The sequence below is a fragment of the Aedes albopictus genome, chromosome 2 (genome assembly GCF_035046485.1).
Source record: "Aedes albopictus strain Foshan chromosome 2, AalbF5, whole genome shotgun sequence".
Lineage (NCBI taxonomy): Eukaryota > Metazoa > Arthropoda > Insecta > Diptera > Culicidae > Aedes > Aedes albopictus.
This window is the reverse complement of record NC_085137.1, coordinates 355,421,081-355,442,284: the sequence shown is the minus strand read 5'-3', so window position 1 is coordinate 355,442,284 and position 21,204 is coordinate 355,421,081. Positions and strand designations below refer to the sequence as shown.

General features: G+C 41.3%; 2 protein-coding genes and 1 long non-coding RNA gene across 4 annotated transcripts; 1 reads left to right on the top strand and 2 right to left on the bottom strand.

Annotated features, from left to right (window-relative positions):
• Positions 1–294: 294 nt before the first annotated feature.
• LOC109401988 (uncharacterized) lies at positions 295–13,798 on the bottom strand. 2 transcript variants are annotated; one of them, XR_003895655.2, is made up of 5 exons: positions 13,425–13,798; positions 13,164–13,360; positions 12,735–12,990; positions 12,450–12,585; positions 295–642 (listed from the first exon to the last, which is right to left on the bottom strand). It is a non-coding gene; the product is annotated as an uncharacterized LOC109401988 (long non-coding RNA). The 2 variants fall into 2 exon arrangements; XR_009997141.1 differs by lacking the exon at positions 12,450–12,585 and having other exon boundaries at positions 13,425–13,792.
• Positions 13,799–14,811: 1,013 nt separating this feature from the next.
• On the top strand, positions 14,812–16,354 carry LOC109407432 (queuine tRNA-ribosyltransferase accessory subunit 2). Its single transcript, XM_019680471.3, has 3 exons — positions 14,812–15,066; positions 15,125–16,080; positions 16,142–16,354. Exons 1-3 carry the CDS (start codon positions 14,950–14,952, stop codon positions 16,332–16,334), a joined length of 1,266 nt encoding a protein of 421 aa, XP_019536016.2. The 5' UTR covers positions 14,812–14,949; the 3' UTR covers positions 16,335–16,354.
• A 434-nt stretch (positions 16,355–16,788) lies between these two features.
• On the bottom strand, positions 16,789–18,166 carry LOC109407431 (ubiquitin carboxyl-terminal hydrolase isozyme L5). Its single transcript, XM_019680470.3, has 3 exons — positions 18,006–18,166; positions 17,858–17,935; positions 16,789–17,800 (listed from the first exon to the last, which is right to left on the bottom strand). Exons 2-3 carry the CDS (start codon positions 17,931–17,933, stop codon positions 16,896–16,898), a joined length of 981 nt encoding a protein of 326 aa, XP_019536015.1. The 5' UTR covers positions 17,934–17,935; positions 18,006–18,166; the 3' UTR covers positions 16,789–16,895.
• Between the last annotated feature and the right edge of the window lie 3,038 nt (positions 18,167–21,204).

Genomic DNA, 21,204 nt, shown 5'->3' with positions numbered 1-21,204 from the left:
ATCATTTACGCAACAACACTAACTCCAAATGTTCATTTGAAGCACATTTATTATACAAATGATACAAAAATTGGTCATTTTTTGTGTACTTCCTTTTCGGATATCGATACGATATCGATAATGTCGAATCCGATATATCGCCGATACCGATATGAGATGAATTGCGTTTCGTCGATACCGATAAAAGGTCAAGATGCACAGCCCTATGACAGATACACCACATTCAAACCGAAAAAGGATAAAAACATAATTTAACCAGCCATAGAAGAGAATAATAATGATAAATGGATGGACTAAGCTTGTAGCAGAATTTATTTATTCACTTTTTTCTTCTTCCTACACACGTTACGTATCAACTGGGGCATAGTCTGCACATTAAAATTACGATCTATGAGCACTTCAAAATTAGCTAAAAATATTTTTAAACTATTTTAAAATTTGCGGATGGCACAGGCACGGAGGTAAAATATATTTTTATTACGAATGGATCTGGAACCGTTCGGAAAGCGAACCCGTGCTGAATGAATGTGTGTTCGCCGCATCGGCTATATACGGATCCTCGAGCTAGTTATCTAAGTAACGGTTATTCTGACGGCGACAGACTCGAAGACGTATTGATACGAAGACGCCTGCATTGTCATCCTGAAACATACGAAAAAAGTATGAGTAACTAGTAATAGAAAATTATGAGTATGATTATGAGTAACTAGTATACAGAATTATGAAAGAAATTTCCTAGGAATTAGTAGTACATAGTACATATTCAAAACTTCTTGTCGTTTTGGAGCTTTATAGACGAGCTGTTTAATCCTGGGATAGTCCTGTTATCACCGTTTCCGATAAATTTGCTTTTCAAAGATCTTGGGATTTATCCTAGAGATTGATGTTTTTCCTTAAGAGATTTCTCAAGGAGATATTTTTTAGATTCCTCTAGTTGTTTCTTCTGGGATTCCCCAAGGATTCTTTCAGAAGGTTTTTCTGGGATTAATACAGAAGTTCATCATGGAAATCATATGGATTCCCAGATACCGAATCCGAGATTGCCGGAATCCAGAAATTCCCTCCGGGATCGCTCCAGGAATTTTCTTCTGGAATTGATCCAGGAATCCCCTCCATGATTGCTCCAGGAATTCCTACTGTGGTTACTGCAGAAATTCGCTCCGGGATTGCTCCAGGAAATCTCTCTGAGAATTCTCTCCGGTATTGCTCCATGAAATCCCTCCATGATTGATGCAGGCATTCCCTGCGGGATTGCTCCAGGAATTCCCTCCGGGACTGCTCCGGGAAATCTCTCTGAGATTGCTCCAATAACTCTCTCCGGTATTGCTGCTTGAAGTCCCTCCGGGATTGCTCCAGGAAATCCCTCTGGGATAGTTCCAGGTTAACTCCTGAATTCTCTCCGGTATTGCTCCAAGAAATCCCTCCGGGATTGCTATACCAATTACCGACGGGATTGCTCCAGGAATTTCCTTCCGGAATTGATCCAGGGATCCCCTCCATGATTGCTCCAGGAACTTCTATCGGGATTGCTGCAGAAATTACCGGGATTGCACCAGGAAATCTTACAGTTGAGGTCGAAATACGTATCTGTCAAAGGATGCAAATTCTTAGTGGAATTCAAAGGAACCGTACTTAACCCGATTTTCTTTTATTTACAGATATTCCCCTAACAAGCCCAGGTTAATCATCACCAGGAAATCTCTCTGAGATTGCTCCAGGATTACTTCAAGAATTCTCTCCGGTATTGCTCCATGAAATCCCTCCATGATTGATGCAGGAATTCCCTCCGGGAATGCTCCAGGAATTCCCTCCGGGACTGCTCCAAAAAATCTCTCTGAGATTGCTCCAGGATTACTCCAAGAGTTCTCTCCAGTATTGCTCCATGAAGTCCCTCCGGGATTGTTCTTGGAATTCTCTCCGGGACTGGTCCTGAAATTCCCTGCGGGATTGCTCCAGGAAATCCCTCCGGGATTGCTCCAGGTTTACTCCAAAAATTCTCTCCGGTATTGCTCCACGAAATCCATCCGTGATTGCTCCAAGAATTCCCTCCGGGATTGCTCCACTAATTTCCTGCGGGATTGCTCCAGAAATTTGTAAGTGTAGAATTAGCATAAGTTAAAATCAAGGTTCAAATACACAGAAACAGAAATAAAAAAAAATCTTCTCGGATTACTCCAGGAATTCCTTCCGGGATTGGTCCTGAAATTCCCTGCGGGATTGCTCCAGGAAACCCCTTCGGCATTGCTCTAGGATTACTCCAAGAATTCGATCCTGTATTGTTCCATGAAATTTCTTCGGGATTACTCCAGGAATTCCCTCCGGGATTGCTCTAGGAATTACATCCGGGACTGCACCAAAAATTCTCTCCGGCATTGCTCCAGGAATTTCATCCAAGATTGCTCCTGAAATTCCCTCCGGTATTGCTGCAGGAAACCCCTCTAAGATTGCCTCAGGATTGCTCCAGGAATTCCCTCCGGGATTGCTCCACCAATTTCCTACGGGATTGCTCCAGAAATTTCTTCTCGGATTGCTCCAGGAATTCCCTCCGGGATTGGTCCTGAAATTTCCTCCGGGATTGCTCCAGGAAATTGCCCCAAACCCCTTCGGCATTGCTCCAGGAAACCCCTTCGGCATTGCTCCAGGATTACTCCAAGAACTCGCTCCGGTATTGCTCCATGAAATCCCTAAGGGATTGTTCCAGAAATTCCCTCCGGGGTTGCTCCAGGAAATCCCTCCGGGATTGCTCCAGGTTTACTCCAAATATTCTCTTCGGTATTGCTCCATGAAATGCCTCCATGATTGCTCCAAGAATTCCCTCCGGGATTGCCCCATCAATTTCCTACGGGATTGCTACACAAATTTCTTCTCGGATTGCTCCAGGAATTCCCTTCGGTATTGGTCCTGAAATTCCCTGCGGGATTGCTCCAGGAAACCCCTTCGGCATTGCTCCACGATTACTCCAAGATTTCGCTCCGTTAATGCTCCATAAAATCCCTCCATGATTGCTCCAGAAATTCCCTCCGGTATTGCTGCAGGAAATCCCTCTGAGATTGCTTCAGGATTACTTCAAGAATTCTCTCCGGTATCACTCCATAAAATCCTTCCAGGATTGCTCCAAGAATTCCCTCCGGAATTGCACCACTCACTTCCTACGGGATTGCTTCAGAAATTTCTTCTCGGGTTGCTCCAGGAATTCCCTCCGGGATTGCTCAAGAAATTCCCTCCGGGATTTCTCCGAGAATTCCCTCTGGGATTGCTCCAGGAATGACCTTCGGGATTGCTCCACGAATTTCCTACGGGATTGCTCCAAAAATTCTCTCCGGGATTGTTCCAGGAATTCCCTCCGGGGTTGGTCCTGAAATGCCCTACAGGATTGCTCCAGGAAACCCCTTCGGCATTGCTCCACGATTACTCCAAGAATTCGCTCCGTTAATGCTCCATGAAATCTTTCCACGATTGCTCCAGAAATTCCCTCCGAGATTGCTCCAGGTTTACTCCAAAATTTCTCTCCGGTATTGCTCCATGAAATGCCTCCATGATTGCTCCAAGAATTCCCTCCGGGATTGCCCCATCAATTTCCTACGGGATTGCTTCACAAATTTCTTCTCGGATTGCTCCAGGAATTCCCTCCGGGATTGGTCCTGAAATTCCCTGCGGGATTGCTCCAGGAAACCCCTTCGCATTGCTCCAGGATTACTCCAAGATTTCGCTCCGTTAATGCTCCATAAAATCCCTCCATGATTGCTCCAGAAATTCAATCCGGTATTGCTGCAGGAAATCCCTCCATGATTGCTTTAGAAATTCCCTCCGGTACTGCTGCAGGAAATCCCTCTGAGATTGCTTCAGGATTACTCCATGAATTATCTCCGGTATCACTCCATAAAATCCTTCCAGGATTGCTCCAAGAATTCCCTCCGGGATTGCTCAAGAAATTCCCTCCGGGATTGCTCCGAGAATTCCCTCTGAGATGGCTCCAGGAATGACCTCCGGGATTGCTCCACGAATTTCCTACGGGATTGCTCCAAAAATTCTCTCCGGGATTGTTCCAGGAATTCCCTCCGGGGTTGGTCCTGAAATGCCCTGCAGGATTGCTCCAGGAAACCCCTTCGGCATTGCTCCACGATTACTCCAAGAATTCGCTCCGTTAATGCTCCATGAAATCTTTCCACGATTGCTCCAGAAATTCCCTCTGGGATTGCTCCAGGAATTCCCTCTAGGATTTGTCCTGAAATTCCCTGCAGGATTGCTCCAGGAAACCCCTTCGGCATTGCTCCACGATTACTCCAAGAATTCGCTCCGTTAATGCTCCATGAAATCTTTCCACGATTGCTCCAGAAATTCCCTCTGGGATTGCTCCAGGAATTCCCTCTAGGATTTGTCCTGAAATTCCCTGCGGGATTGCTCCAGGAAACCCCTTCGGCATTGCTCCACGATTACTCCAAGAATTCGCTCCGTTAATGATCCATGAAATCTTTCCAGGATTGCTCCAGAAATTCCCTCCGAGATTGCTCCAGGAAATCCCTCCGGGATTGCTACAGGTTTAGTCCAAGAATTTTATCCGGTATTGCTCCATGAAACCCCTCTATGATTGCTCCAAGAATTCCCTCTGCGATTGCTCCAGGAATTCCCTCCGGGATTTGTCTTGAAATTCCCTGCGGGATTGCTCCAGGAAACCCCTTCGGCGTTGCTCCACGACAAGCTCCACGATTACTCCCAGAATTCGCTCTCTTAATGCTCCATGATATTCCTCCAGAAATTTTCTCCGGGATTGATCCAGGAATCCTCTCCATGATTGCTCCAGGAATTCCCTCCAAGATTGCTCCACCAATTTCCTCCGGGATTGCTCCCGAATTCCCTCCGGGTTTGCTCCAGGAAGTCCCTCCGGGATTGCTCCAGGAATTCCCTTCCGGAATTGATCAAAGAATCCCCTCCATTGCTCCAGGAATTCCCTCCGGGATTGCTACAGGAATTCCCTCCGGGATTGCTCCAGAAAATCACTCAGAGATTGTTCCAGGATTACTACACGAATTCTTTCCGGTATTGTTCCATGAAATCCCTCCGGGATTGATCCAGGAATTCCCTCAGGGATTCCTCCAGGAATTCCCTCCGGGATTGCTTAAGAAATACCCTCCAGGATTGCTCCAGGAAATGCTTCTGGGATTGCTCCAGGTTTACTCCAAGAATTCTCTCCGGGATTCCTCCAGAACTCCTCCAGGATTTCCTCCTGAATTCCTTCAGAGTTCCTTTAGGAATTTCTTTTTGCATTTTACCGGATTTCCTTATCGGATCTATACAATTTCTTATGTAAAAACACGGACACGTTTAATGCTTCCAGCTTTCGCACTTTGAAGGAAGCATGACACTAGACAACGGACTAGCATGCAACGCCCACTGGCACAGCCGAAAACTTTTCCAGACAACTGCGGCGGGAATCGAATCCGCGCTCCACAGGACGATGCGACTTAATGCTTGGTGACACGAAAACTGTTTTTCTTTTAGATTTCGTTTGGCATTTTCTTCAGAAGTCATTGTTTCGGAAATTCCTCCAGGAGTTCTATCAGTAATTTCTTCAGTAGATCCTTCTGGTAGTTGCTCCGGGAGCTCTTCGGTAAATCCTCAAGGAATTCTAGGAAAACTCCTTTCGAGAATTCCTTCAGACGTTACTTCAGGAATTATTCCAGGAACTCCTGCAGGTATTAATCCACGAGTTCCTATGAGAATTCCTCCAGAAGTTCCTTTTAGAATTTCTCCCGGAGTTTCTTTTCGGATTTATACAGGAGTTCTTCATGCATTATTCCAATTACTCTTCGGGTATTCCTTCAAAAGTCATTGGGGAGTAGTTTTTGGAGAAATAACTAAAGGAATTTCTGAAGAAATATCTGGAGGAATCCCTGGAAAAAAATCGTGTAAAAATCCCCGAAGGAATTCCTGGAGGAATCTCTGAAAGAATTCGTTTAATTCCTGGAGCACTTCCTAGGCGAATTCCTTGAGGAATGTTTGGACGTATGTCTGAAGGAATTTCTGGAAGAATGCTTGGAGGAATGCCTGGAGAAATACCTGGAGGAAATCCTAGAGGAGTCCCTGGAAAATCCTAGGGGAAATCCCAGGGGTAACCCGAGAAATCCCTGGAGAAATACCTGTATAAATTCCTGGAGAAACCTCTGGAAAACATCTCGGAGAAATTTCTAGATTAAACGTCTGGGTTAATTCCGCCAGGAATCCTTGGACAAATTTTTGGAGGAGTCCCTGGAGAATTTCCTGAATGAAATCTTGAAGGAATACCTGCCAAGAATTCCTGGAAAAATCCCTGAAGGAGGAGTTCCTTAATAACATCTAGAATTCCTGGTAGAGCCCCTGGAAGAATTCCTGGATGAAATCTTAGATGAATGCCTGGTGAAATTTCTGGAGGAATTCCTGGAGACATACCTGTACAAATTCCTGGAGAAATCTCTAGAGGAATCCCTGGAGGAATCCTTGGATGAATTTCTTGAAGAATCCCTAGAGGATTCTCTAAAAGAATGCCTGGAGGAACCCCTGGAGGAATGTCTGTAGAAATTCCTGGAGGAATCTTTAGAGAAGTTCCTGAAGGAATCTCTAGAGGAAATTCTGGTGGAATCTTCAGAAGAATACCTGTCGGATGAAGTCCTGGAGGAATTCCAAGAGGAATCATTGAAGGAATTTCTAGTTGAATTTGTAGAGATATTCTTGGAGGAATCCCCGTAGGAGTTCTTGGAGAAATTTTAAAGGAATCCCAGCAGAAATTTCCAGAGAAATCTTTGGAAGAACTCCTGGAGCAATCCCTGCATAAATTTCTGGAGGAATCCCTAGAGGAAATCTTGGTAGAATTCGTTGAGGAATTCCTTAAAGAATCACTAGCAATTCCGTAAGGAATCCCTGAAAGAGTTGGTGGGGAAATTTTTGGAAGAGTAGCTGTAGGAATTCCTTAAGGATTCTCTAGACTAGAGGAATTCCTCGAGGAATCCCTAGATAGAAGAATTCCTTAAGGAATCTCTGGAGAAACCCTAGAGAAATCCCTGGAAGAATTCGTGGAGACATGGCTGTAGGAATTTCTGGAGAAATCTCTAGAAGAATTCGTAGAGGAATCACTGTATGAATCCCTGGAGGAATTCCTGAAAGAATCACTGTAGCATACTTCTGGAGGGATTCCTGAAGGAGCCTCAAGATCAATCCCTGGAGAATTCTCTAGAGGAATGCCTGGAGGAATCTCTTGAGGAATTCCTGGAGAAATCTTTAGGGATTGCTCCAAGATTGCCCTAGAGAAATTTCTCTAGGAATCTCCAGAAGAATGCCTGCTGGAATCTATAGAAGAACTCCTAGAGGATTCTTTGTTGGAAGAATTCCTAGAGGTATCTCTACAGCATAGGTTCCCAAACTTTCTGGTGAGCGACCGCCTTATGCCAGCAGACGTATTTTTCGCAACCCACTATAGAAATTCCCTCATTTGTTGTCTGTTACAGTAAAGTAATCGAGTGTCCCTCATGACCCCCTGGGAGGAATTTCTTGAAGAATCACTGGAGCAATTCTAAAGAAATTCCTGGAGGAATTTTTGGAGATATCCATGGGAAAATGCATAAAGAAATTCCTGGAGGAATTTCTAGAATAACTCCTGGACGAATCTTTAGAGGAATTTCTTGCGGAATTCCCAGAGGACTCCCTTGAAGAACTCCTGGAGAAACCCATGGAGAAATTTCTGTAGGAATTCCTGTAGGAATTCCTCCTGGAGGAATTCTTGAGAGAATCCCAGGACACTTCATACGTCAATAAATACATTGTCAAAAAAAAACACTGGAACAATCACTCGAGAATCTCTGAAGATATCCCAGGAGAAATTCCTGGAAAAATGTCTGGTGAAATCACTAGAAGAATTCCTGTATTTTTTTTTTTTTTTCCTCCCCTGTTGGGGAAATTAAGCCACTGCGTCCAATAGGCTGAACTTTTGTGGCATGAAGTAATCACTATCGGATCGGAACCCCACATGTTGTCCATGGAGGAATTCACGAAGAATTCATGGAACTTCAAAAGAATATCTGGAGAAGTTCCTCAAGAAATTTGTGGTTGCTTTCTGTACTGGCCCCACTCGCATAACAGTCCCATTTGCAAAAAGTAGGGATTGAGAAAACGGCATTAGAAGTTTGAAAACTTGTTTCCATATAAAACTTTGAAAAATCGCCAAAATTTGAAAAATATTTCGATCATCTCGAAACTTTCACAGATGGCTTTGCACATGAATATATAACTGTCAAAAATATTACAATCACTACAACGTTGTTCAGTTTTGTGTTACGTAACACAAAAATCCATGATGGAACTGTTATGCGGGTACTTTCGATATGGGACGCTCATAACTTGGTATTTTTTTCACACATTGACATCAAAATTCGTAATTTTTATTGTTGTTCTTGGAAGTACATAAAAAATGATGACTATTCATAACGTTAACTCAAAAGTGATGAAAAGTCAAATGGGACTGTTATGCGAGTGGGGGCAGTGTAGGTGCCATTAAGAAATCCCAGTTTTTTTTTGCTCTTAGCATGACGTTTGTTTGTGTTGTGCACAAGTGAAAATTCGTAAAATTTGAGCTACTACACTCTATAGCAGCATATTGTTCTAGAAAGGCTTTCTCTTTCCCTACCGGAACCGGTTCTGCCATATCCGGAAAATTTGGCATGTTGTTTTGGAATTCCATGAATCAGAAATCACAATATTTAGCCATTTAACCAAGCTTGTTATTTAATAAAATTCAATCGTATATGAACTAGAGCTCTTAGAAAAATACTTGGCAAAATTTCTAGTAGTTTGCGAGAAAAAAAGTTTGTTAAGTAATTGTAATTGTTTTTATTAATGGAACGTAAACCAGTTGACGATTGATAAAATCCTAATTATTGGAAAAGTTTATTTTATGATAGATTTTTCTGGAACTCTGATAATCTTGAGTTGGCTTGAATCAAAAGATTTTTTTGCGGCAAGGGGGTGGGGCGCGGCTCTCCCCATACCCGCTATGGCTACGCCCAAGATCTTCTCTAAGAGGAACCTTAAAAAAATTATCTTTTTCAGAAATCTGTGAAGTAATTTCTTTCGCAGAACCATCCTTAGATTTTTTAAAAATATGTTTGAGGAGACTTTAAAACTAATCTTTTAGAGGTAGGTATTTCCAAGGAAATAAATTTCGGGAAAATTTCCAAGAGCATTCCTCTTCAAAAAATATTCGTAGAAATTCACCTAGAGAAAATCTCTGAAGAAATTCTTCCTAGAGCAATTGCTTACACAATTTGATCGAAGAATTAAGCGAAACCATTTCTCTTGGAAAAACACTATGTTTAGAAAAATTTGAAGTAAATCTAAATACATTTCTCTTGCAAAATCTTCAAACGAATTTTTCTTGCAAATATTTTGGCTGAAATTTCTGTTGGTAAAATAATCAAAGCAATTCTTTCTAGAAGAATGTTTAATGGAATTTATTCTAGAAGAGTTTTCAAATTTTTCCGCAGAGAAACATCCAAAGAACCTTGTGTATAATTTCCGATGGAATTATTTTTGAAAATATACCAAAATAAATCTCTCAAGGCTAATTTTCATACGCATTTTTTCATGCAAAATTCCCTTGTTTCGTCAAAGTTCAAGTTTTATCACCAAGCGAAATCCTTCTACAGGATTTCTCTAACGTAATCTCTTGGAAAAATCTCCACAGGAACTCATTTTAGAATAATCTTTAATTTTTTTTTCTTGAGAAAATCGTCGTATGATATTACTTGACGCATCTTCGAAACAATTTTCCTTTGAAACATAATAAAAAAGTTCTTTAAGGAATTCTTCATTAAATTTCTTTTAGAATCATTTTTTGAGAAATCCTTTTATTACAAATATTCAAAGCAAAGCAAAAAAAAATCTCTGAAGGAATTTCTCTTAGACAATCCTCTGAATCACTGTTGGAAATCCCTCGAAGAAAGGTCGAAAAAAGTCATACAGAATGTCAATAAATCGTGTGACCCCGGAGAAAATTTAATGGATATAATCTGCAAAATTTCGTTCACAAAAAAAAGGAAATTTGACTCCGAGGCAATTTTGTTTGGAGTTATCTCCAAAAGAATTTCATCTAAAAATTTCTCAGGAGGAATTTCTAGGGAATCCCATGCATTCAGGAATTTTCTCGCACGCATCTCCTAAAGAAATTCTGTTCTGCATGATGGAATATTCGAGAGATTTTCTCATAGAAACATTTCTGAATGTTTAAGAATTCATCAAAAGAATATCTTGGAAAAAATTTCTTTTAAAAATTTCCAGATTATTTTTTTTGTCAATCTGTGAAGGAATTTCTCTTAGAAGAATCCCCAAAAGAAATTTTATTCATGTCAAAAAAAAAAACACCTAAATAATTCCCGGAGAAATATCTTTTGTCAAACCCTTGGAGGAATCTAAGAATCAATTCTCGACAAAAGTTCTCTAATAAAATGACCCAAGGGATTTCTCTTTCATTGACCTCCGAAGAATACATCTTGCTTGGAAAAATCTTTAATGGAATACCTCTTGAGAAATTCTCCGGAAAGATTTATCTTACAAAAATTTCCCCTAGAAAAGTATCTGAATAAATTTCTTATGGAAAAACAACTCGAAGGAATAGAGACACCTCCGAAAACAAATCTGAAAAAAAATATCTCATGGAAAATACTTCGAAGGGATTCCTTCTAGAGAAATCTTCAAAGGAATTTCTTCTGGATGTTTGAATCAGATCTTTGAAGAAATTTCTCAAAAGAGAAATCCTCAAAAAATCATCGTGAAACTGTTTTGAATTGATTCAAATCACGTTCAATGAAGCAACCTAGAGTTAATTTATAATAAATCAAAGCAATCTTGAACTTTTAGCCCAAAAAAATTTCTTCAGTCTTTGTTCATTTGTTAACCGAACCAGACGGTTCTTGTTCCCTCTGCAACCTACAACAGAAACAAATATTAGATGATTACATGTCACATGTTGAACCAAAATGTTAATTTTTAGGTGTTGAAACCTTAAACATTTTCCTTCCAACTATTTATTAATTATTTGGATTTGGAATACGAAATAAGTTTGTAGATCGATCAATTAGTTTTTAAGATATTGTGATCATGGTAACGATACTTAAAAAAAACTCAATTTAGATATAATCGTGTTCAAAGTTTTACGCTAAGCCTTGTTAATATGAAGCTACAATATGCTGTAACTTTCATTATGGCGCTCCTCAGTCCTTATGAAATTATCGAAATAGCATGCTTTCAATATACCTATGCAACAACAAAAAACGATTTTTTTATCCGCCTCAAGGCATGGACTAATTTAATAAAAGATATGTATTAATGATTTATAATCATAAACTTCAAATAAAGCCATGTATATAGATCATAATTACTATATATATTCAATAATTAATCGTAGTTTTATTTATACCCAAAAAATATCAAATGAATATATATTTAATAAACAAATCAAAAAACTTTATTCATAAAACGCCTTCCATCATTTTTGTTGATCATACACACGCTCTACGGGAAAACTACCCAATTAACTCAAAAACTCTTTTGGAGTTTCGAATATTGTCAAACATTCTCAGAATTCCTCAATCTTTCCCAGCAGTCGTCTTTTTGATAAGTCAATCAATATGAATAGCGGAGTCGCTGGTGTAGTGGTGAGCATGCTTGCCTCTCACCCCGGTCGGTCTAGGTCGTTATTTCCGTCCGTGTTTAGGCTAAGTACCAGTAATGAATGGGCGTTAAACTACAGCTGATGCTGAGTTTCCGATAATTTCCGATACTTTCAGCGATTGTTTTGCTTCATATTTCGTTACATTGTTTGGAACATAATTAGCTGAACTGTCGAACATTCTCCTTAATGCCCAGTATTGTAAAATAAAAGAAAAATATTCCACTCATATTTTTATCTAAAAACGTAACATTCCTGCAAAATTTCATACATTTTCATGCAAACTCTTGAAAATTGTCATTGGCAGAGGAGAGCTTTGTCCCAGTAGGGACGTTACGCCAATAACAAAAAAAAGTGATTTTATTGCAATAGAGGAAATGGCGGCTCCAGGTGTATTAACCTATCTTCGTCAAGGAAAATGTTATATTATTAAGGTCTAGTTTAGCATGATAATGCACTGGAAGCGTCTTAATGCGATGTATGGAGCGAGGTGGATCGATCAAAATGGATGACGATTGCGGACCCTTCGCAAAGTGCGGAACTGGAGACGCAGAGCCAAGGACCGAGTAGAATGAAGACGACTCCTACGTCAAATAGAGGACACTCAGGCCTTAGTCTTACCGAGTCTTAGTATGCGTCTTTGTACAAAACAAAATACCCTCAATGACTTCAATTACCCACATTGGCAATGAAAGGTTAAAAGCCTGTCGACAGCCTGGTCGACACCGTATTTCCCCCTATATAAGTTTTGACGTACCTGCAAATAAAAAGGTGTACATATCCGGGCTGTACAAACAGATGTTCAAGGTCAAATATTCACGTTCAGAATATTATCAAATCGAAGGGAAGCAAGCGATGCCCGGAGCGCCCGGAGAAACGATTTTCGATTCTGGCTGAAAAACAATAAAAGTTAATAATAACTTTTACTTTCACTGCTATTTTGCATTCTAAGAAAAAAGCTTGTCTTGATGATCTAATAGAAAAAAATTACACAGTTAACTTACATAAAGAAAATAGGATTCAATCAAAAATGTCAACTTACCTAATAGACATATAATTTGATGCAACATCGCCGATACCAATTAAAACCGCAGTTCGAGGATTGGCTTTTGTGAATGATGCTGCTGGGGTCCTGCAGTCTGGAACGGTCAAACAAACTCTACCCAGACCTCGATCGTGAGGGTGGTCCATCTGCGGAAGACGTGCCGATTCGGGGAACTCGGAGTTCTTGTTGTGTTCGCTCCTTCGGTACTTCTCAAGGATCGTGGGATCGGACAAAATTCCTGTCGCATCTACGCCTGTTTTACGTTGCAAACAAAAATGTATTTTTTACTGGAAGTACACTTATATCATGTATAATATCAATAAAAGGACTATTACATATATTGCTCGCATAGATATGAAAACAGGAAACAACCGGGATCAACCAATTGGATTGGTGGGAAAGAAATCAATAATTGTTGTAACTCACCTTACTTAATCTGGTTCATCACATTGCGTGTGGGAGATGCCTAAACTCCAGCAGTTTCGGTGCAGCGCAGATGTATCGGCGGCAGGGCAAGGCGATAAAACCGTGCCGGAAAACAAAGTTTGTTTCGTCGTGCCCGAAAATTCGCCGGGAGTGCTGGCTCCACCTTCAACAGCTGTCCTCAAATGCATTATATGGTCCTGGAAACATGAAAAATGAACTGTTAGTTTATTAAACACGTTTTATAAAGATAATTAAACTTACAAAAAACTGGAAAACCGGAGAAATACGGGTAAACCGCAGCCGCTTGAGCAAAACTCTGCATAAAATCAAACATGGCCGGCCGGCAGGTGATTGCTCGATCGATCACAACAAAGTAGGGCAGTGTTGCGAAACTTATTATCGCATCCTGGAAAAATGCGATATGACATCGAGTTTGTGTAATTTTGCCCATCCAATAATGTAACCGCTTGGTTGCAGCTGTTCCTGTGTAATAATCACATCCTCTTAATGTAAATATCACACAGGTTTGGCGTAATCGTAAATTTTTATATAGTTTCGGTGTAATTTCAAGGGAGACGTGATTTAGCATCGAGACGGTGTGATTTTGCATCTGAAAATCACGGTTACATAGGCATTTGAGTACATCGGCATACATTACATCGATGCGTTTTACATTAATTTTTGCTGTGCAGCAACTCAAAATTGGCTTCCCGCACGCAACCTCAAAGTTGGGTGAAATGAACTTACTTTTGGGTACTTTCGTTTTTCCGTGTAGAACAAAATTTAACTCAAAACGTGTGTAAAAACTGGAAAACCCATATTATCTTGGTCATTGCTTCCATCTATATGTACATTGAATTACAACAGACAACCAGACGTAACAACTTGAACGATTTTCATGGAAATTCATCGCCCAGTTCACACTACCATCACCTGGAGGAAAAGTTGCACGAATCACTGTGTTGTGCAATATCGTCAACAGAGGGCGCTAGTGTGAAACGTCAAACGCATAGAAAAACGATGCGCGCGCCTCTGGTTGTGAAAGCCACAACTATGAAAATTTAAAATGATCGATAAAAGCGTGGTCGATGGAAATTTCGCAAGTGTTACGTATGTTTGTCTGTGGAATTACTGCAGTATCTGAAAGGGACTGCTTGCGTTTGTCATTTGCACTCAAGTGCTATGAATGCAATCGTTGCGCTATCTCTAAATGGTTGCCAGTGAGGTTTCCTCATTGAAATGACGGTTGAAAGGGTTTACACACATTTCATATGCAAGCGTATCTGTGCAAAAATCAAATCAAGAGAAAGTTTCTTGCACCACTTTGTTTTCTTGCTTTCGTGAAGTGAAATTTTGTGGAGACCCCTGACATGTGGGGCCCTGGCCTATTATTATAGCTTATTCGTTGCAAAACTCGATTTTTTTCAGCACTCGTCGTATTTATCCAACTCGGCAAGCCTCGTTTGATAAATGTATGACTCGTGCTGAAAAAATCATCATTTTGCAACTTGTTGCATAAAGAACTATTTGTTTTTGCTTGGTGCATAAAACAATTTTGTTTGCGTCCGGTTATTGGTCGATCACGGTAATCCGTCAAAATATATACAACCAGTAGCACCGATCGATCTGTCGAAGGCTAGCACCATCCACTATCAAACAAAAGTTCCGCGTTTATTTACATTCATCACGTTTCACGCTTCAACTCAACTTATTCCACTTAAACGTAAATTAATACAAAACCAAAACTTTTAAAATAGTGTTCAACCGACAGCAGTAAACTATCAGTATGAATTTTGCAATCGAGTCCGTTTCCAAATGTTCTGGTCGCTTGGGAAAGTTGAACATAAAGAATGCGTTCTCCAATGTAACGCTTCCCACGCCGGCACTTGTTCTTCATAGTAAGGTGAGTAACCCACATATGTCCTGAGTTCGAACGCAGCTATCCTAATGGATTCTTCTAGGGCGGCAGTGTTCCATTTCTGTCCAAGGAGGTGCTCCAGTATTTGACCTCAGACCCGCCTCCGATGTTGCATTCCCTGACCAACACCGATCACATGGAGGAAGCAATCCGCGCTTGCGGCGAAGGAATTTCCAGCTTCGTGGGTCAGAAGGATTCGATTTCTTTGCTGGTTCTGAAAGACCCGGCCGAACTGTGTAAGCCGAGTTTCCACGAGAAGGATTTCGTGCCGATTTTCAGCAGAAGTGGTCGGAAAAATTTTACATCCGAACGGTACATGCAACTGGTGGAAGCCTTCAAGCCGGACGTTTTTGTGCCACTGTTCGATGGTGACACGGATCCGGAGAGTTCGAAGAAACGACTGCAGAAGTCATTGGACCGGACGGAAAAGTTCGTGGAGCAATGCATAGAAGCACACCGGAAGTCGACCAACCTAAAGCAGTCCAGTTTGCTGGGACCCATCGTAGGAGGGTACAACTTGAAGTTACGAAAAGAGTCGGTGAAATTCTTGGAGCCATTCAAGGACGATCTAGGGGGATACGTGATAGCGGGTCTCCATTCTAATGGCTCATCAGCCGGAGATCTGAAGGAAAGCAATCTCCTGGAAGTGGTTTCTCACGCGTGTCAACTTTTACCGGCCGATAAAGCTCGATTCATGTTTGGAGCGTTTAGTCCTGGGATCGTTCTGAAATTGGTTTCCAATGGAATCGACGTGTTGGACACAAGTTATGCTTATTTGAAAACCCAGCAGAACCGGGCACTGACTTTCAGTTTCGATGTCCACGAGAAAGACGTCGAAAGTCGAGAAACTGAACTGGACGTGAGGGATCCCAAGTGGACGGAGGATTTCAACGGGTTTATCGAATCATGTAGTTGCCTAGCGTGCACCAAACATACAAAAGCCTATGCGCATCATTTGTACAACACACGGGAGATGCTGGGACCCATCATACTTATGATGTAAGATGGAGGTTTATTCACGCTTGCATTGAATTACTTTTAACCCGACAATCATTTTCAGACACAATCTACATCACTATCTTGAGTTCTTCAAGGCGATTCGGAAACATGTCAAAGAGGATACCTTGAGCTTGCTAATAGAGCATCTGCAAAAACAGAAGGACGCACCATTGTTCGAGGAAACGAGCACAGATAAGGCCAAATCGGATCTGATGGACTCCGGTGATAATGTTACCAAGAAACTTAAGGTTTAATAAAACATTATTAACTGTTATTTGGGTTGGTTGGATCACGATAGTAAAAATAATTTCAAAGTTTGCATATAGATGACAGAGCGTTTGTTTGTCTAGGCCTCGTGTCACCGATTGTTTAACATCGACCACCAGTTTGAAGTTGCGTGCTTAGCTGGTAGTACAGCCTGGGCATTATTTTCCTCTTGAATCCAGTTAGGCAGTGTAACAGAGCTGACGGCCTGTTATACCGACGTTTCTCAATTAAATTGAGGGAAAAATAAGATGATAATTTGATGGAGTAACTGCTGGTGAACATATAGCTGTCACACCAAAGAACATTTCATTCTGAAAAGTTTTTTTACCAACCAGGAATCGAACCCGTTGCCATTTGCTATTTCACACGTTAACCACTTCGGCCATTTGGGCCATAGTTTAAGGAGTTCGAAAAAAGTGAATTTATCATGCCCACAGCTGATTAGATGTACGATTGAGTTCTTTATTCAAATCCAAATGCCTCAAACAGAATGCGCCACTTACCTAAATGAAGCGATCCTTAACTCAGCTTTATTTTCACAGCCGACTCTATTTCTGTGCTGTCACTTTGCCTTGAGTCTCCCGTTCGGCTGCCCGCTGTTTAGCCTTTTCATACAACGGCATCAGTTGGCCATTCTGGGCCAAAATTTTCAGCAGTTCCACAATCAACGGCAAATAGTTGTGTTTCCGCCGGATGTTCTCCACCTTGTACCGTTTGCGCTTGGCCACCTCATCTTCGATCAACATCCGCAGTCTGGTGATTTCATTCTGCTTCGTGTCCGTTTCCATTTCTTCTTCTCCGCTGGCCTGAAGCAGTTGGTCAATCTGCCGCTGGTAAATCATCTGCCGGTCCGAAACCAGCGCCATCAGATTGAAATGGATTTCACCCTCACTGTACTTCTGAATACGCTTCTCGATTATGGGCCGAACCACATTCAACCAGTCTTCCCCCTCGCCCACAGCGCCCAAATCAATGGGACCCTCCTTCAATCCGTCCAATTCGTACAAGCGACCATCGATCGGAACGTAACCGACGAAATGGAATACATCCTCATCTTTGTTCGCTTGTTTGTTATCCAGCTCGAAAAGGGTTTGCCTGGCGAACGAATTATGCACCGTTCGAATCTGAGACGCATTACTCATGGCCAGTCCTTTGTTGTAAGCGTCGAACGAGACGCAAAAGTCCTTGAAATCGGACAAAGTCGAGCCCAACTGAATGTCCGAATGTTTTGCATTCAACAAAATGCTCAGAATAGCTTGAGTGGCGCAGGCATTATTAATCACTTGTTTTGCAAAGAAAATCTTCTCCAGTCGACTGTCTTGCACAATGGATCCCGCCGGCTCGTCGTCCTTGACCCATTTGAACAGGAAGATCAATCCATGCACCGGTTCAAGGTTTTTGAAGTGCTCGGCATCAAGACTCCACAGTTCTTCTACCTGCACTCCCTCGACACCTGAAATGCAATCAATAGTTATCAGATCACTTAAATGTTATTAGAATCCAAGCTTACCGAAGTCACGGATCAGTTCAGTAAAAACCCCTGGATCGCTCTCGATCAGACACCATTCGCCAGCGCTATCAGCCATCTCTGTTGGGGTCAGAAAAACAACCAAGCAATGACTTTGAATAATTCAAATTCCACTCCACTGTAACCTTACCGAATGTCTGCGATATCTCTATTCCAAATTAGCAAAGTAAATTAGGTTTTTAAATGATTTATGAACTACAAATTCGTGTGCAATAAACGATAAACCAACAATGCTAACACTCGCAAGTAAACGGGGCCGCGCTGCTGAGTCGCTGTTTTTTGACAGAACTGCGTTGCATTTTCCAACGCTGTCATCTCACCACCGCCGGCGTCGCACACTTTCCAGTCAAGATGATTAGCGCACGGTAGGAAGATGATTGCAGATGCATTGCATTAAGGTGATACAAGACATCATCATTAGCTTCTCGAGAATTTTTAGAATTTCAACGAATTCATCTTTTATTTACCTCTAGGGAAGATTCACGTCTTTCGGGATTTGTATAGACCTCCATTCGTCCCACTATCGTCCCACGGTCTTCTTTTTCCACCGGATTGTTTTTAATTTAAATCAAAATGTCGATTTGATTAGGGAATGTTCATTTATTACGTCCGTCGTTTTTCGAGATTTCTAGACCCCCTCCCCCCTCTGTCACGCAATTTTCCTATACTTTTTACACGTACTTTCACACTTTCCTAGAACCCACCCTTCCCCAAATGTTGGACTAATTTATCATCGTTCTCTTACATTTGGTGTTTTGTAAAGTTAGGCTAGTATAGTCCGTTTTACTAGCCAATTTTGTGAATGAAAATGTGACAGGATGTGGCGTCCCAACCCGTAAAAATCAATACAGTCCCGATTCGTTCGTTGGTGGCTCGATAGATGGGCTGTCTCGATAGTTAGATGTTCACTGGTTGGGGCAAAACCCCAAGCAAAATCCAACTAAAAAGAGATTTGCTTCACAGCTTCACATAGATTTAGTAAAGAGTATTTACTCTACTTTATTCATATGGCCTAATGTCAAAGTAGATGTCAAATCGAGTTTGACGTCTGACCGCCGTTGCATCGGAGCTCCTGTATTCTGAACGTTTGTGAAGGTATGCGAATGTTTCGTGACGTATTTCGTGACTTCGAGTTTCAACAACGACGACCATATTTAAATCGTATGATGTATGACAGGTGGGACATGTGCTACTCTGAATCTCGCTCTGAATAGCCTACTCACAAAAAATGCAAAAAAACTTAGGATAGGAGTAGAACAGTCCATGTATTGTCCTACCCATGGTTTTTAGAGAAAAGCAAAGAGAAATATTCAGCCTGCTTCATTGAACAGGACTAATATATTGCGGATTTTTAGAAAAATTTCCACTCTGCGGTAGCCGCCGAGTTCTACCGCAGCTGTCAAAGTCCTACCGCAGCCATGAAAATGATCGTATCATTGAAAAGTTTGGTTGAATCAAAGCATGCTTGCAAAGTGAAATGTTCTGAAAAGCAACAACAAACAATGATCATCGACGTCGTATCCAAGGCTCGATCCAAGGTATCCTTGGACTGATTGATGATACATTTGTGAAAATCATCAGTCTGACAGCTGCGGTAGCTTTTCAATCTTCCGTAAAGTGGAAAATTTTCTCTAAATTAGCAATAATCATCATCACTGTTGTCGCATCGTACGGGTTCATTTAAATATTACGTAACGCTAAGGGGGTGGGAGAGAGTCTAGCGCTGTGTTACGCTTCATACAAAATATAGAAATTTCCCATACAAAAGTTGTTTCGTGGGGGAGGAAGGGGGTTGAAACAAAGATAAATACTGTTGAAATTGGTCAAATAACACATTACGTAATATTTAAACGAACCCTAAATAGCTCAATAGTAACTTTTTGTTGAATTCGCTCACTCTCATGTCGTTTTCGTTTTTGCGATGGAGCTACATCGGTTTAGCACTTTTGCACCGAAAATGTTATGTCGTTTTCGTTTTTGCGATGGTGCTGCACCGGTGTAGCACTTTTGCACGCACCGAAAGTGTTCGTTTTTGATTTTCGTGCTGCACCGGTGTAGCACTTTTTCTGCACCGCTCAAGATAGTGCAGCACTCAAAAAATCGGGAGTGTAGCTGATGCACACCGTGTCCACCAATCAGCGTTTGCAAAGTTGTCAATATTTTGGTGTTTATACACGCACACCAATCCAACTGCACCGAAAATGTTCGTTTGTTCTGCAAAAAGTGTAGCACGAAGCGGTGTAGCACCGCCGCAAAAACGAAAACGACATCAGACTAGTCTACTACACTGAAAAATATTTAAACCCAAAGAATAAGTTCTAAAAACTCAAATTTGGCTAAACAGCTTATAGTTTTTACTCAGTGTGGTGTTTGTCTCTTGACAGTTATACTAATAATGATCGTTATTAACACACCGCCTACTCAGCGGTCTGCTAAACTACCACATCTCCTTTTCTTCAAAGGAAAATGTTTACTTTAGCATCAGTTACTTATAGGTTCTTTATTTTGAGACAGTAAGACTCCATGTGTGCGACTGGTTGAAGTACGTATCGTATTTCCGTTTCTTTGGGTTTTATTGCATGCTAAACCAAATGCTTAACTATATGCTATTTCTTACTACGGGGATGAAATTCCGTAGCTCCCTCTGAAAGGCGAATTTCTCAAAATGTGGAATTTCTGATCAATCAAATCGTACCGCCTAGTCGGTGGAGTCGGAATTGTCATATCTCCTTTTGTTTTAAGTTGGGCCGACTTCATAACAAAATTCCCAAAGTAAACATTTCTATAATCGGACCCAACGAATCGCATTCGCCGCGTCGCTACGGTGGCGCCCTTCTATGGTGAGACTAAACTGTCGCAACGATCATTCACTTTCTAGAGTGAGTTGACCTGAGGCAAGTTTCCTCTTGGGCAAACTTTTCTCTTTTCTGGCAGCCTGACACCATAGACTAATATCAAGACCTCGATGTACCAAAGAAAACGATCAAATTTTCGGTGACAACCCAACTAACATTTTCAGCGCTATAAGCTTCAGTCATTTGCTTTCTGTTGTGTAACCATCGAGTAAAAGCAGTCAACGCTGAATAAAAGGAAAGCTAGTCAAATATAAATGATAAGCTAATACACGACTGCAAAATAAGCACCATACAACTACCAAACTCGGTTTTCAGAAATCCATTGCTTGTCACTGGGGCTGCCTTTATTCCACTCTATTGCAACTCCGGGAGATTTCCCGGAAGATGTGAAAACTTGAACACATCGAATAGGAGTCCCCACTAACAAAACAGCTGCTACTATACAGTACAATTCGTTATACTGACAAATCCCCA

Excerpts from the sequence above, each read along its gene's own strand:
- LOC109407432 (XM_019680471.3), top strand. The coding sequence starts at position 14,950 with ATGAATTTTGCAATCGAGTCCGTTTCCAAATGTTCTGGTCGCTTGGGA. Across the intron at positions 15,067-15,124 it reads CACTTGTTCTTCATAGTAAG|GGCGGCAGTGTTCCATTTCT; the intron begins GTGAGTAACCCA and ends GGATTCTTCTAG. Across the intron at positions 16,081-16,141 it reads GGACCCATCATACTTATGAT|ACACAATCTACATCACTATC; the intron begins GTAAGATGGAGG and ends AATCATTTTCAG.
- LOC109407431 (XM_019680470.3), bottom strand. The coding sequence starts at position 17,933 with ATGGCTGATAGCGCTGGCGAATGGTGTCTGATCGAGAGCGATCCAGGG. Across the intron at positions 17,801-17,857 it reads TGAACTGATCCGTGACTTCG|GTGTCGAGGGAGTGCAGGTA; the intron begins GTAAGCTTGGAT and ends ATTGCATTTCAG.